General features: G+C 40.9%; 3 protein-coding genes across 12 annotated transcripts in view; 2 read left to right on the top strand and 1 right to left on the bottom strand.

Annotated features, from left to right (window-relative positions):
* The first annotated feature begins 4275 nt into the window (after window positions 1–4275).
* cldn10e (claudin 10e) lies at window positions 4276–8244 on the top strand. Its single transcript, XM_044109894.1, has 5 exons — window positions 4276–4657; window positions 4745–4906; window positions 5897–5978; window positions 6132–6245; window positions 6801–8244. Exons 1-5 carry the CDS (start codon window positions 4426–4428, stop codon window positions 7249–7251), a joined length of 1041 nt encoding a protein of 346 aa, XP_043965829.1. The 5' UTR covers window positions 4276–4425; the 3' UTR covers window positions 7252–8244.
* Window positions 8245–9295: 1051 nt separating this feature from the next.
* cldn10d (claudin 10d) lies at window positions 9296–11732 on the top strand. Its single transcript, XM_044109895.1, has 5 exons — window positions 9296–9630; window positions 9727–9888; window positions 9975–10056; window positions 10132–10239; window positions 10971–11732. The coding sequence occupies exons 1-5, from the start codon at window positions 9399–9401 to the stop codon at window positions 11152–11154; spliced, it is 768 nt and encodes a 255-aa protein (XP_043965830.1). The 5' UTR covers window positions 9296–9398; the 3' UTR covers window positions 11155–11732.
* A 279-nt stretch (window positions 11733–12011) lies between these two features.
* The window catches only part of dzip1 (DAZ interacting zinc finger protein 1), a 52426-nt gene continuing 50969 nt past the window's right edge, over window positions 12012–13468 (bottom strand). For all 10 annotated transcript variants that reach the window (XM_044110362.1, XM_044110367.1, XM_044110365.1 and 7 more), the window contains 4 exons: window positions 13084–13412; window positions 12878–12996; window positions 12642–12807; window positions 12012–12550 (listed from right to left, as the gene is read on the bottom strand). In XM_044110362.1, the coding sequence (XP_043966297.1) occupies window positions 12459–12550; window positions 12642–12807; window positions 12878–12996; window positions 13084–13412 (706 nt within the window). In that variant the 3' untranslated portion in view covers window positions 12012–12458. The remainder of the gene's footprint in view (window positions 12551–12641; window positions 12808–12877; window positions 12997–13083; window positions 13413–13468) is intronic.

The following is a 13468-nucleotide window of genomic DNA, read 5'->3' as shown; positions in this document are numbered from 1 at the left end:
AGGAGTTTTCCTCTCAACTTTCCACGGTGGAGGAACTTCCTTTTATTTTCTCACTCTTTGGTTTGATACAGAAAGACACACAAGGCATGCTGTCCACACAGAGAGGATATCCTGTCCATAAACAGAAGGAGCCTGCGTATGAGAGAAGCCCCTCGACTCTCCACAGGTGTTTCCTGCTGGGTTACTTATCGGCATGACACTCCCTTCAGCCTCCTATTGCTGCTATCGTACTCAAGGAATCTTCTGAACCAACCCACTCACGTGCAGCTTCGGTAAACAATTATACCGTCGCTGTTACAGAGCAGAATGGCTACGGCTCGATGACTCACGTTTTCCTCCTGTCGATGTTTAGCTAGCACTGACTAGGAGAAAAGCCAAAGGAGAAAAGACAGCGGGAGATTATTCAAAGAGAAGAATGTCCAGTGGATAAGTACAGCTTTCCCACGCTGTCCTCACCACTAAACACATCTGCTCTGTTCCTCAATCACCAACCATAAAAACAACCACTCACAGATGAAACCTTCATCTATTATCATTTTCATGAGGAAAGAAACTGTATCAAGAGTTCAAATGAGTGAGGGTTATGTCTTTCTGACAACCTGAAATCGACACCTTTCTGCCTTCTTACTGACCGCTGAGTTTTGAAAAACAGCTTTTAGAACTGGAGTGAGAAACCTGTATGTAAATACAAGCCAACATCCAATCTCCTACTTTTGGCAAAGGTCACTGGAAAAAAATTAAATAAATAATCCCTTCATTGCAAAAATAATCTCAGTGCCATCTTGACAGGCTTCAACCCCCATCTTGACAGTTACGGGTCTAGAAAAGCAATGAATTGTGGAGTTCCTCAAGGGTGCATTCTCGTACCACTTATTTAATTTTTTTTTAAATTCCACTCACATTGTTACATATTATCCGAGTACTAAAGCATCTCCAACCCTTAGGGTGAATGACTGAATGTAGTCCTCTGGACTTTAACAAAGAGCTACACAAGTACAGGCAATTTACCTTATATGCTGACGCCACACAACTTCATTTTATGGTGTCACTGCATGACCCTAATACACTGAACTCACCGAGCGTTCCCATAACGTCAGCAAATGGATGAGTAATCATAATTTACTTTTATTTAACATAAGTAAGACAGAAGTTAATGTTTACGGTCCCAACATCCAAGGCTTAAGATGAGAACTGGGCAAGAATCAATTTAGCTAAAAAAACAACAGAGAATGCAAGGAACCTGTGTGTAGCTTTGGACTTGGATCTTAAAATTCACAAGCACAAAATCTCTGTTACCAAATCAGCTTACTTAAAAACTACTGCCAGAGTAAAGGATTTCATCAACACCAGCCACAAAGACTAGTGCATGCATTTTAGTTCCAGTAGCTTAGATGATTGCAACATAGTCTTTACTGGTCTCTGTAAAAATCAGTCATCCACCAGCTCACCCAACGTTATGTTTGTTTTTATAGCCCTAAATGTCTGTATCCTTCATTTAACTACGAAAATCAACACAAGTTATTTCAAATCCTTGTTTGGGGAGTGATCAGGAATATTGGCTTTTCTAAAAAATAGACACAGAGGGAATCCGTGGGTCAAGCAAAGAGGTGAAAGTTGAACATTTATCACATACAGAATTCATCTCAAGTATGTGAGCTCTGAGCTCAGTGCAGTTGTTTGAACTGCAAGTGGCACAGATAAATAAAGGGCAAGCAAGACGCCAAATAGAGGGAAAGAGTGGTGAGGTGGTCCTACACAAATAATTGCAAAATGGTTCTAAAAAGTCAAAGAACACTCACTGGACATTTTGTTCCCACAAATAGCACATGAGAAGCATTTATCCTTTCAAGTAAACAGTTATGCATCACTTCAGTTCCTACAAAACTGTCGGGCAGATAAATCCTCATGGACCTCTTACCTCTCTTTTACTCACCTTAAAGCCAGAAAAACTTGTTTAACTTTTTATACTGACTTTTGATACTGTTGTACCCAACTTGCATCCATTTCATAACGTAAAAACTGTAGTAACAAAACTAATGCTGCCATTATCAATTGGCAATTTGTCTACCCAAATTTATCAGATGATTGTGATAATCAGGATGTATTATCACAGAAACCACCTGTACCAGTTGTTTTCCTTTGAATTGGCTGCTTTACAGGATTAAGCAAGGAGCCTTTCTAAAACATCCCAGCAACAGCAGCCATGGTAACGTACGTCTGAGGGTTTAACTATCTAGAGATTTCATAAAGACACTCTCAGCACCTGCCTCTGTGCCATTTACTGACGGTAAAAATAGCTGAGCTTGTTTTTCCTGGGATTCTTCCCCTGCAAAGGTTGTACCTGTTCCCAGTTTATGACCCCAGACACTCACTGTCTGATGAGCGTCTATAAAACAGGTAACCTGAAGGGGAGCTGGTAGCGTCTTAATAAAGTTTCTGGGAATTAAAATGTTTCCTTCTCTGGAATGAACAAAGATTAGGAGGACTTATCTTTTCTTTGAACTGCTCAAAATCAGATCAGCACTCAAATATGGGATGTTTTCTGGTACCAGACTATGATGGATCCTAAAATGCTGAGTCACTTCGACCAGAGTACCGAATACAAGTGGATCTGTGCCAACATGTCCACGTCCTCCTCATAAATTTCACACAGGCCTTTAACTTTAAGCCTGTCTCAGACCTCCATATTACACTACCCTTTGTTTTTCCCCCTCCAATCCTAGCTCAAAGTCCAAAGCTGTTGTTAAAATTAAACAGCTGCATATGATTCCTGCACTGACAGAAGACAAATACGAAATAACCATCTATGAAGTTAAACTTGTATGGAACCTGTCTGAACCAAAACATCCGGCCACCCCATGGTTAAAACATCTAATACTCGAAAAAAATTGAAGGACTGTTGAGATTCCCAAAAGTTTTTCACTCTTTTTAGTTAAAAAATAACTGCAATGAAAGAAAAGTTTAGCTAATCTTCACAATTGCGACTAAGCTAAGGGAAGTTTAGTTCCTGGAATGGTTTCCAGTAGTTTAAAGCAGCCGGGAAGAGAGATTGAAGAGTCTGAGGCAACCGTTCTGAACTTGGAAAGAGGTGAACTGCTCCCTCCTGGTGAGGGGCGAGTCTCTGCCTCAATCAGAGTAGTTACTGTATCCTAGGTTCTGGCTCAAGGATGAAGGTGGGAGGTAGGAGAAGATGGAGCGACACATTAAGGCTTGAAAAATTAGGTGAGAAACACCGCCATCTAGTGGATGGTCAGAGTGGCGCTGCTTCTCCTCTGTATTTCTTCTCGTCTTTCATCAGTTCTTTCATCTCTGCTATGAGAACATTCATTGCTCCCGGGAACTCTCATTATCTTGGATTTACCTGTAATTAGAACAGCACAAAGACCCCATGGTGCATCTCTGGGAACCATGGCACAGTGCGTACCTGGTGAAAAGACCAATAACCAACAGCTGCCCAAGGCACAATCCAGAGTGATGCTTCAAGCAGCTCAACTCGTACCAGTAGGGCTGTGACATAATTCATGTAAAGGTCAAAACAACTGAAGCATACGGTTTACGGTCGCATCAAGTAGAAGATGGAGTCAGAAAACAAAACCCTAAGATGTATGCCTGATGAGAGATGTTTGGTTGTAAGTCAAGTGTCAAAGAGTGAAGTTGGGGGAGGGTGAAGTTGAAAGGGTCAGCCGGTATTTTATGACAGAAATCAGCCGCAATGGAGCGGTTTTGAGAATTAATGCTGTGTTTTAGGTCATTTCAATCTGATTTAAGGCCACACTTTGACTAGACTTAAGCCATAAACGTGGTTAATAACAGGTAGCTTTTGATTTAACAGGAGTATATTTACTTCATACTGGACCAGGTTAGTTAAAAACTGCATTTTGTATGTACTCTGGTCATTTCTGTCTGACATTACAAATTTGCTTGAAGCGCTCAAACATTTTTTTGTGTGACAAAACATGGAACCAAAAGAGGGATATAATAAAATGGGATATAAAAGTAGTTTGGCATATTTATATTCACCGTTTTCAGGCATAGTTGCTAAATTTTAAGTCCAAATTATTTAAAGATCATCTTGTCTTATTTTGCTCATATTCCTGAATCTGTGAGAAACCTGAGTGGAATCATGAAGTCCTGTGTAACCTGATATTTGCTTGGTTAAGCGGTTTTAGTCTAGATTCTAATCTGTCCGTTTTTAGCAGTGGCTTCTGGGAACCAGAGCGAGTTCTATCTCCCACCCACATTTTACCAAACACCTGATCTGGTAGACACTCCTGCAGAGCGTCAGGCCAATTCACCTGCTCGACTTTATTTAAAAACTTGTTAGGAGACCGATTGCATATTTGGAGAATATAACCTAAACGTTGGAGACGGTAAACATTGTTGGATGAGAAATCTAGAGGGAAACCCACCTGCAGAGGCCTAAAGATGAAGATCAGAGTGGTTCAAATCTGGGGATTTTTAATGACCGTGTTAGGCTGGATCTTTGTGGCCTGCACTATGGCTATGGAGGGCTGGAAGATAGCCTCGGTTGGTGGTATGGGTGGTTCGTCCATCATCAAAGTGGCGTGGCATTGGTCCAGCTTATGGAGAAAATGCTTCACCGATTCAACTGCAGTCAGTAATTGCTATGATTTCCCTGCGCTCTGGTCTGTGGAATGTAAGTAAACACATATTCACGTACTTCGATCTGTAACCACTTTGTTTGCATGTCTGCCTATATAAATGTCTGTCTTTGTGATTAAAGGGCACGTTCAAATAGTGCGAGGCCTACTGATGGGGGCTCTTTCTCTGGGTATGCTGGGGTTCATACTCAGCCTGTTGGGTATGGAATGCACCCATATTGGGGGTAAAGACGCTTCAAAGTACAAGAAGATCTTTACGGGTGGATTGTGCCACATCATCAGTGGTAAATATTCTATATGTGGAAAATTATTACTTTTTTTTTTTCCCAAAACGTACATGCTTTAATAAATCCCAATCCTTTGTAATTTCTATGTTTTGTCATATTGGTTTAAAACATGTCCCCCTGCCTAAGTTGTTCCTAAAGATTGAGTCGCTAAAGCTGCTAAGAATACAATGACCAGCTCAGACTTTGTCTTACTAAAATGGCTAAAAAATTTGCCATTGTAATATTTTAATATACCAACCAAGGAAAGGTTGCTATTCTTAACCAAAGTACTAAAAATCAATGTACTACTTCAATTTTTTGTTGTTCTAGCTTAGTGGCAGGAACCGTTCCAGTACTTTCCCCAGGAGCACAAGCATGCTAGCTAGTTCTAGCACTATTAAACTAATTTGAATAAAGCATTTTTTTAAACAGTTCAAAATATGACCACACTCTTAAAATATAGAAAATTGTCCTTTTCATACTAATTAAAAAAAAAGATTACTGTACTTTTGAATAGCATCTGATAGCATGCTAGCAATAAGAACGCTACAAAGGTTCTGAAATGACCATAAGTTAGCAACCAGCAATAAATACCAACAATTCCAATTTGACTTTAAATAAAAAAACAAAATAAAGGAATAAAGATTATTCATGCTATGCTTATTTATGCCATATATCTTTTTTAAAAAAGAACTCTTTAAGAAAAAAAATAGATAGAATTTTATTGTCATTATTTTGAAGGTAAATGGCCATTTTAACAAAATAAATAAATAAAATGATTTAATGAAGTTATTAGGTAATCCAGCATTATTATTGTACAAGATGTCCAAATTGAGTTGTGACGGGATATCCAGTGAACATCCTGGAGCTTTCAATCCTCCGTTGGAGTTCATGAGTGCCACAATGAGAAACTTTACGATATCCTCTAAACATAACAATTTTAAGAAATGTGACAAAGTTTATTGACTGGATACTCCATTAATATTTTTCAACATGATTTTCTCTCAGGTGCATTGTCCACGTGTGGGTACGCCATGTATTCTGAGTACGTCATAATCAAAAACTTCGATTCTGGCCTGACTGGACTTGAGTAAGTTAACAGGTCTAATCAAACAAACATGCATATTGACCACCTTACCTTTGAAACCGTTGCTTTCTCTTCATTGTAAATCTGTCATCTTTATAATGCAGGTAAAAATCTTTGTGTATTAATCCTGCACAATATTTATTTAACTATTTTCAGCTACAGCCTTGGCACTCCGTTGTTCCTTGGCTGGGTGGGCTCGGCCTTTCACATGGCTGGTGGTTTTTTCTATCTGTGGTCCGTATGCACGCCGCTCTGTGGAAGAGGAAAAAGGTCAGTAATGGAGTCATTACCTGCTATTGGAAGACCAAACTGAAGTGACACTACAGTACTCGCTTTCACAGACGATAAACCACAAAACAACATCAGTGGGCACCTGGTTAGGGATTTTAGTAAACAACCTTTGACCTCACTAAATAATACTCAGGTCAGAATTTTGTGCCTTCAAAGATAGCCATACACCATAAAATTGTTCATGGTTTGTCATGTTCAAAGTAACAAACTGATAGAGCTACGTGTTAAAAGATTTGCAGCGAAATGTTCTACAGACAGCAGCTCATTTTCCAGTTTTACTTGCAAAATGTTGAGAAAGATGCATCATTTTCTTTATTCATATTTTTTGCACTACTTTCTGTTGGTCTATGAAGATTCAGAGGTTTTACTAACCAAATGCCATATGACCTAATGTAATGCTTTTAATCAGAGGTAAGTGGAGCAAATAATATTAGCATTTTGGCTCTTATGTTGGCACTTTGTGCTTCAGGATGTGGATTTCTGAACTGATTTGTTTTAAAACTTATCCTCCCTTTTCTTTTCCTTTTTGTTTAGGGTAATTAAGGTAAAACCACAGGCAGACCTGGAGAAAAACAAGCCCACCACAGCTTCTTCTGCCGCATCAGAGGTCACCTCCAATACCAAACTGTCGTCCATCTCTGAGTTGCCGTCCCAGTCTGACCGTTCGGATGTATCCTCCTTGTCTTCCAAATCGGCACGCACGTCCAAATCTGGGCGCACGGCCGGGTCGGGCCGGTCGTCCGTGACGGGACGGACCCCCGGATCAAATGGAACCTCAGAATATGGTTCGGGATCCAGATCAGGATCCGAGTTCCAGTCAGGCCTGTCCTCAGAGTCCAGCCTGTCTACTCTGTCAGAATCAAGGAGCAGCAGTCGGAGCAGTCAAAGAAGCAGCCACAGCAGCCGAAGCAGCCGCACAGTGTCCTCGATGTCTGGCAGTTTGAGAAGCGGAGCTACACCTTTTGTCAAAAACTCCTACATTTGAGCTGATAAATTAAAATGTCAAATGTCAAAATTACTACGTAAACAATTCTGCAAATGTTTCTGACATTAAGCCAAATTCTGATGAAGTTACCATATGCAACCTAACTGAATCATTAGCTAATGGATGTTAGCCGTTTTATGTTAAGCAATTGTCTTTGATTAGCTGAGTTTTATTTAATGCAATAACCATGTACTTATAATCTGAAACATCTGGTAGCTTTAAAACAAAAAACAATAAAAGTAAAGGGTTAATTCAAACGTAAAAGCTAGGTAGCTGCAGCCAAACTGGCTAATTTGGCTAGCTAAACTAGCACATGTTTGACCCCTGCTAGCAGGTTGGCTGCAGCTGCTAGCAGGTTGGCTGCAGCTGCTAGCAGGTTGGCTGCAGCTGCTAGCAGGTTGGCTGCAGCTGCTAGCAGGTTGGCTGCAGCTGCTAGCAGGTTGGCTGCAGCTGATAGCAGGTTGGCTGCAGCTGCTAGCAGGTTGGCTGCAGCTGATAGCAGGTTGGCTGCAGCTGATAGCAGGTTGGCTGCAGCTGATAGTTAGCCAAAAATTGCTTGGTCTTCCCTTGACTTTTTAATGGTACGTTCCCGTCATACACTGACAAACCGTTGATTTTTCAGTCACAAATACGTCAAATGTCTCTTGATGTCAGAAATCCAATTGTATTAGTCAGAACGTTCCAACAATCAGTTTCCAATATGGCTGCCAAACATACAGAAAGTGGAAGTTGCCTACACGGGAAATCCCACTTCTCATTGCAAGATCCAAGCTGAATAATAAGGTCAAGAAGTTCAATATTAGCCTCTTAATAATTATAAACATGTCTCTTCAAAATCTGCATGTTACTAAATTGTTTATATTTTGTGTGTATTTCTTGGGAAAACTTTCACATGCTAACTCAATAGACTGTATTCATGCTGTAAATAAAACATTTTTTTGCTGATAACGTTTTATTTGAAAATCTCAAATGAATAAAGCTTCTACAAAAGAATGTTTTCCCATGTTTGTTAAAACTGTCATCAGGTGTGTCTCACTGTGTAACATGAGACACAATCTGTGAAAAAGATCGAGCTCCTCCACCTTCTTCCTGTGCCGTGTGAAGAAAGGGAAAAAAACAACCAATTGGAGCCCGGAGGAGGATCTTAGCGCTGTCGATCAGCCTCATGAACGCGCAGCTAGACTGGTTATTGTTTATACATAAACAAAGTGACTTCAGCTGTTTTGCACATCAATAATCAAAACTGAGGAAGGGTGCCATGTTACATAAGAAGGTCAAGATTATGAATAAACATACTTTTCAATCACGTCTCCTCAGCTCCGAGATCGGACCGCCCCTCTACCTCGGCTTGGTGGGGAGCGTCTCCTGTTGCTTGGCTGCACGGTTCACTGAGCAGGTGCATGCAGCGTTATCCGCCCGCAAAGGTTCGTTCACTTACCTTCAAAATAAAAAACAAAACCGTAAAACGTTTCACATTATGCTCTCCGTTGCAGACAGGATTTGGAACACGTCAGCAAATCAAGGAATTCTTCTTACAAGATGGCCGCTGTTGTTGCCGCGTGACGAAGCCGCACCGAAGCCGTCCGTGTTTGACTTGCTCCAGAGCCAAAACTACGAACTCGAGGCCTCAAAAATTCTACAGCCTCCGTCTGAATCATGATACCGTCCCCACAGCATGGTGCTGCCACTCCCATGTTTAACTTTTGAAATGGATCTATTTTTGTTAAATTATTTCTGTGCAGCCACTTGGAAACTCTTGGAAAGTTCCTGTTTAGTACAAGCAGACAACTTTTTTTGACGTTACATACTGAATAATAAGAACACATCTTTATAAGTCAAGTTTTTTCTAGAAAATTACTGAATTTTTGTGGAAATGTACTCCTTTTTTTTCCTATCCACAAATAAGCTGTTGTACAGGCATGTAAGGATGCATATAGAGGAGTGGTGTAATATAATCCCTTCTCCCAGCTGGGAACGTGAAGGATGCTTACTTGGCAAAACTATCTCAAAGATAAGACGGGAAGCCCAAAGCATTGTTGGTCTATTACCTCTCCGCTCTGCAGGGATAACGCAGAGGGGACCTTCAGTCCTGGTTCCCACGGCCAGACATTATTATTTCCGTTTCTAGTCGAGAATCAGCACCGACCATGGAGTACCGGATGGTGATTATGTACGTGGAGATCGGCTGCTTTGTAACCTGCCTGTGTGGCTGGATCCTGGTGTGCTCCACTCTTCCCACAGAGTACTGGACGTTCTCTGAGGTGAGCAGGATCGTGCTGACAACCGCCAACTACTACTCCAACCTGTGGAGAGACTGCATCTCGGACACGACGGGAGTTTCCGACTGCAAGGACTACCCGTCCATGCTGGCCCTGCCTGGTAAAGCGCTGCCAACTCCACGAAAGACTTTTCTTTTTTTTAATTGTTGTGCTTCATTTGCAGAAGCAACTATAGCTAATTTTATTTCTACTTTAGTGTACCTGCACGCGCTCAGAGCACTGGCGGTCTCCGCCGTGATCACAGGATTCTTTGGAGGCGTCCTCACGCTGATCGGGATGAAATGCACGAAAATTGGTGGGACAGAGATCATCAACGCAAGGGTGACGTTTTCTGGTGGTATAACCTACTTAGTTTCAGGTAAAAAAATATTTTAAAGTGTTCAGTTTTTTTTTTTTATGATAAAACTTAAGTTTTAAATAAAGCGAATACTTTTTTTCCTGTAGGTTTCTGTGGGATGATAACATACTCCTGGTGGGCTAACAGAGTCGTAACAGAGTTTGTGGATCCGAACTTCAAGGCCCAGAAGTGAGTAATACTGAAAGCGTCATTAGAATATTGCTAAATAAAACGGATTTTAATGAGTTGTGTCTTTCCGTCCAGATTTGAACTGGGTGCTGCTGTTTTCATTGGCTGGGGAGGATCCATCCTGCTCATTAGTGGGGGAACGGTGCTCACTTACTTCTCTGGAAAAGAAGGTCTACTAAAAAGGTCAACTGCAGCCCGGCCATTGCGTTCTTACGCTAGTCTCTTTGATTCTCATGTCACGCAATAGATCCATCAGGCCTTACTCCCATTGACTTTGATTCCCATGGTAGAATTTCAACTGGCAAATGTTTGACGTTGTGAATGATGACGTAATTTCTCAGCGCCGCTTTGGAATTGTGGTCTGACTGGAGTTTTAGGAATAGCAGCGGGGAAAGCTAACGATACGACGTGTATTACAGCCATTGTAGACAGAAAAAAAAAAGTACATTTCGGCCAAAAAACCCCTCACACATTGAGGTTAATCTCAGTTTGTGAGTTTTTTAATTTCCAAGCTTTTTTCTAGAAAAAAAAAAAAACTGGGAAATTTCTGAATTACAAAAGTGGGAAATTTTCAATTTCCGCTCCCCCCGACCCCCAAAAATTCTGATTGATCTAAAAATTTCTGTTTTTTTGGTGGAAATGTGCTCATTTTTAATTTTTTGTTTTATCTACAATGGCCCATGAAGCAGTTCAGTCCATGTTGCCAAATATTAACAGCCACTGTGTTTAGCTTAGCACCACTCTTTTTGTAGTGGAGAATGGTTATTCACAGCTCAAGCAATTTTTTTGGTAAGCTTCATAGCGTTAGCAATTGGATAAAATTTAAACCCAGGCTACATCGAGTGACATTTCAGATAAAAGATGATACCGACCAGGGCCAGGTGACATGTTTGTGTCTCTGCTCTCCATTACAGTTCATCAAAAGGCCCACGGAGGCCGGCTTCTTATGCTACCGTCCGCACCAGACGGATGTATATGCAGCCGCCGTCGTCCAGAGTGACGCTGGTGCCGCCGCTGTATTATTCAGATGGGAGGAGTCAAACAACCAGAGGGACAAGAAGAACCATTCCCATCGAGAACCGGGACACCTTCGTATGAGCTAAAAACTCAAAAACAGAGTGACTGAGCGGATTCTGTGGATTCATAGAGCCGTCTGTTTGAAGAAGTTACACGTTTTAAGAGTTTAAAGAGAAATACAATTTCTACTTTCTGGATAAAATGCTAGTTTCTACAGGAAACGTTTGATGAAATATTGAGTGCTTCCTAAAAGTCTAAACTGTTTCCTACAGAAAACACGCTTCTGGTAAACCACCATGTATTCTGTACAGAAGTCTCAAGTTTAGCATTTACGAGTCGCACTAGATTAAATTATACTTTAATTTAATCCGTTTGCTTTAATTATTAAAGTATTCTTCATTCCTAATTTCATTGCCCACTCCATAGATTCTTTTGTTTTTGCAGCCTTTCTTCTGCTTGTTTTGTCTTTTAAATGGGGTTTAAATTTGGATGTCTAATTTTCTACATAGAATAAACTTATGTGATGTGCAATTGTAAGCTACTTGGTGGCAAGTCAGAACTGACCAACACTGAGGAAACTCGACTCATTTGATTTCTCATGAGGGCGTGTGTTGTATTCATATTTGTTTTGTAAATAAAGTTTTTTTATGCTGGAAAAATACAAGTGAAAGACCATAACTGATCATTAAAAAATAATAATGATACAAGGGTAAAATAATTGCTATTTAAAATTTTTTTAAAAACACATAAATACGTTTATTTTTATTTAAATGTTTTTAGTTGCTCACATAAGCAGTAAAGGACAGGCTAGACTATTTTTGCTATCATCCAATCAGTGATAATCATTTCAAGTATTTTATTAAAAAATATCTAAAGACTAAATTTAGAAAACTGGAGCGGCTCCAGTTAAACTATGAGTGGAAGGATGACCTGAGTGCTCAAAATCTCATCTTTATTGCTTGAATAAATATCACATGTAAATTGATACAAAATTTGATGTACAAAACCTAATAGAAATGTACAATATTTTACAAAAACATTCTGTGGCTAAGAAGGGGATTTGAACATACAAAAGAAAATATACGGAAGTCTGACAAACAAAAAATAAAAAATAGAATTGGCACAAGGCACTAAGAGTACCTTAGAATAAAAAGATGTCACCTAGTCTGTAGTTAAAACGCCAACAAGATAAATCATATTTTCGAATCAAAATTCGATTCAGGTCCTGAACTGTCTGAACAGCCTCCTTGGAGGTATTGCTTTATTCTCCTTTTTACCACAAAGTCCATAGAATAAATAAGCAGAATGACTTTTCTTTGGCTGGAGAAGTGAAAGCCTGAGGTCCTCATGTTAGCTACGTTACCTGATCTGCTGCAGTGCTAATGCTACTTATTGCTTATATCCTCTGAGTCGCTGATGTCACTGAAAGAGCACAGGCTGCTCTTCAGCGTGCTTCCTGTTCCTGCTTCAGTCGGACCTGCCGGGCACAACAGCAGCAATTACAGCATCACACACAGACCAACACGTTTGGAGTTCAGAGGACGCCTGAGAGTCGGGATGACTCTGACCTGATTTGGGGGCTTTTTCTGTAGACGTGCCCCAGACGCTGGTGCTGGACGAGTCCAGGCTCTTCTTCAGGGGTCCGGAGCCACGGAAAGACGCTTGCTTGGACGCTCCCGGTTTGTCCTCCAGAGAGGAGACCATCCACTCACTGCTCTCCTCTAGATCCGTCAACTGTCAACACAAACCTCATTTCTTTGGTTCTGCCGGTTAACATTAGTTGCTTCTAATCTTGTTTTCTTACCGACAGCTCCTGAACTTCGTCCTTTCTCTCTGGAAGAACGCTTACGCCCCCTGCAGGCTTCTTTATTGCTCTCTCTGATATGTGCAATTCAACTTTCCTGGCCAAATCAGCTACTTTATCTGGAAACAAACGGAACAATTCCAACTCCTCTGACTCAAGAACTGAAGATAAAGTTAATCTACCTGATACTCTGATGTGTAACTAACCTTTAACGTGGCTTCCTTTATCATTGTTGCTGTTCTGGTTTTTGAAGCCATGCAGCTGCCTGGGGTTAATTTCTGCCATATCGCTCACATCCGACCACTCCTCATCGTCGTCGCTCTGCGTCTTCATGGCCGTGTGATGGGACTGCTGTGGTTTAGAGGAGAACGACGACTGGCTGACTGCGCTCTGCCTGGACAGAACCGGAGGGGGTTTGTTCGGTTTGAACTGAAGCATCAGATTTAACGACTTGACCCGCCGGAGGTGTGGCGGCTCCTCATGCAGGTCGGACTTTGAGTCTTGCGAGTCTTCGTCCGAACTAAACGGCGGTGTTCTGAGGCGTAGAAAAAGATGTTCAGATTTTGTCAAATTGGAACAAAATAAGGTGTA

This window comes from Gambusia affinis, linkage group LG24, assembly GCF_019740435.1.
Source record: "Gambusia affinis linkage group LG24, SWU_Gaff_1.0, whole genome shotgun sequence".
Classification (NCBI taxonomy): Eukaryota; Metazoa; Chordata; class Actinopteri; order Cyprinodontiformes; family Poeciliidae; genus Gambusia; species Gambusia affinis.
Note: the sequence above shows the minus strand (reverse complement) of the source record. Positions and strands in the feature narration are given on the sequence as shown.

Bases quoted from the DNA above. Each gene is read 5' to 3' on its own strand.
- cldn10e (XM_044109894.1), top strand. From the start codon at position 4,426: ATGAAGATCAGAGTGGTTCAAATCTGGGGATTTTTAATGACCGTGTTA. The intron at 4,907-5,896 runs GTAAATATTCTA...ATTTTCTCTCAG, and splicing joins ATTGTGCCACATCATCAGTG to GTGCATTGTCCACGTGTGGG. The intron at 5,979-6,131 runs GTAAGTTAACAG...AACTATTTTCAG, and splicing joins TCTGGCCTGACTGGACTTGA to CTACAGCCTTGGCACTCCGT.
- cldn10d (XM_044109895.1), top strand. From the start codon at position 9,399: ATGGAGTACCGGATGGTGATTATGTACGTGGAGATCGGCTGCTTTGTA. The intron at 9,631-9,726 runs GTAAAGCGCTGC...TTTCTACTTTAG, and splicing joins GTCCATGCTGGCCCTGCCTG to TGTACCTGCACGCGCTCAGA. The intron at 10,240-10,970 runs GTCAACTGCAGC...TCTCCATTACAG, and splicing joins AAAGAAGGTCTACTAAAAAG to TTCATCAAAAGGCCCACGGA.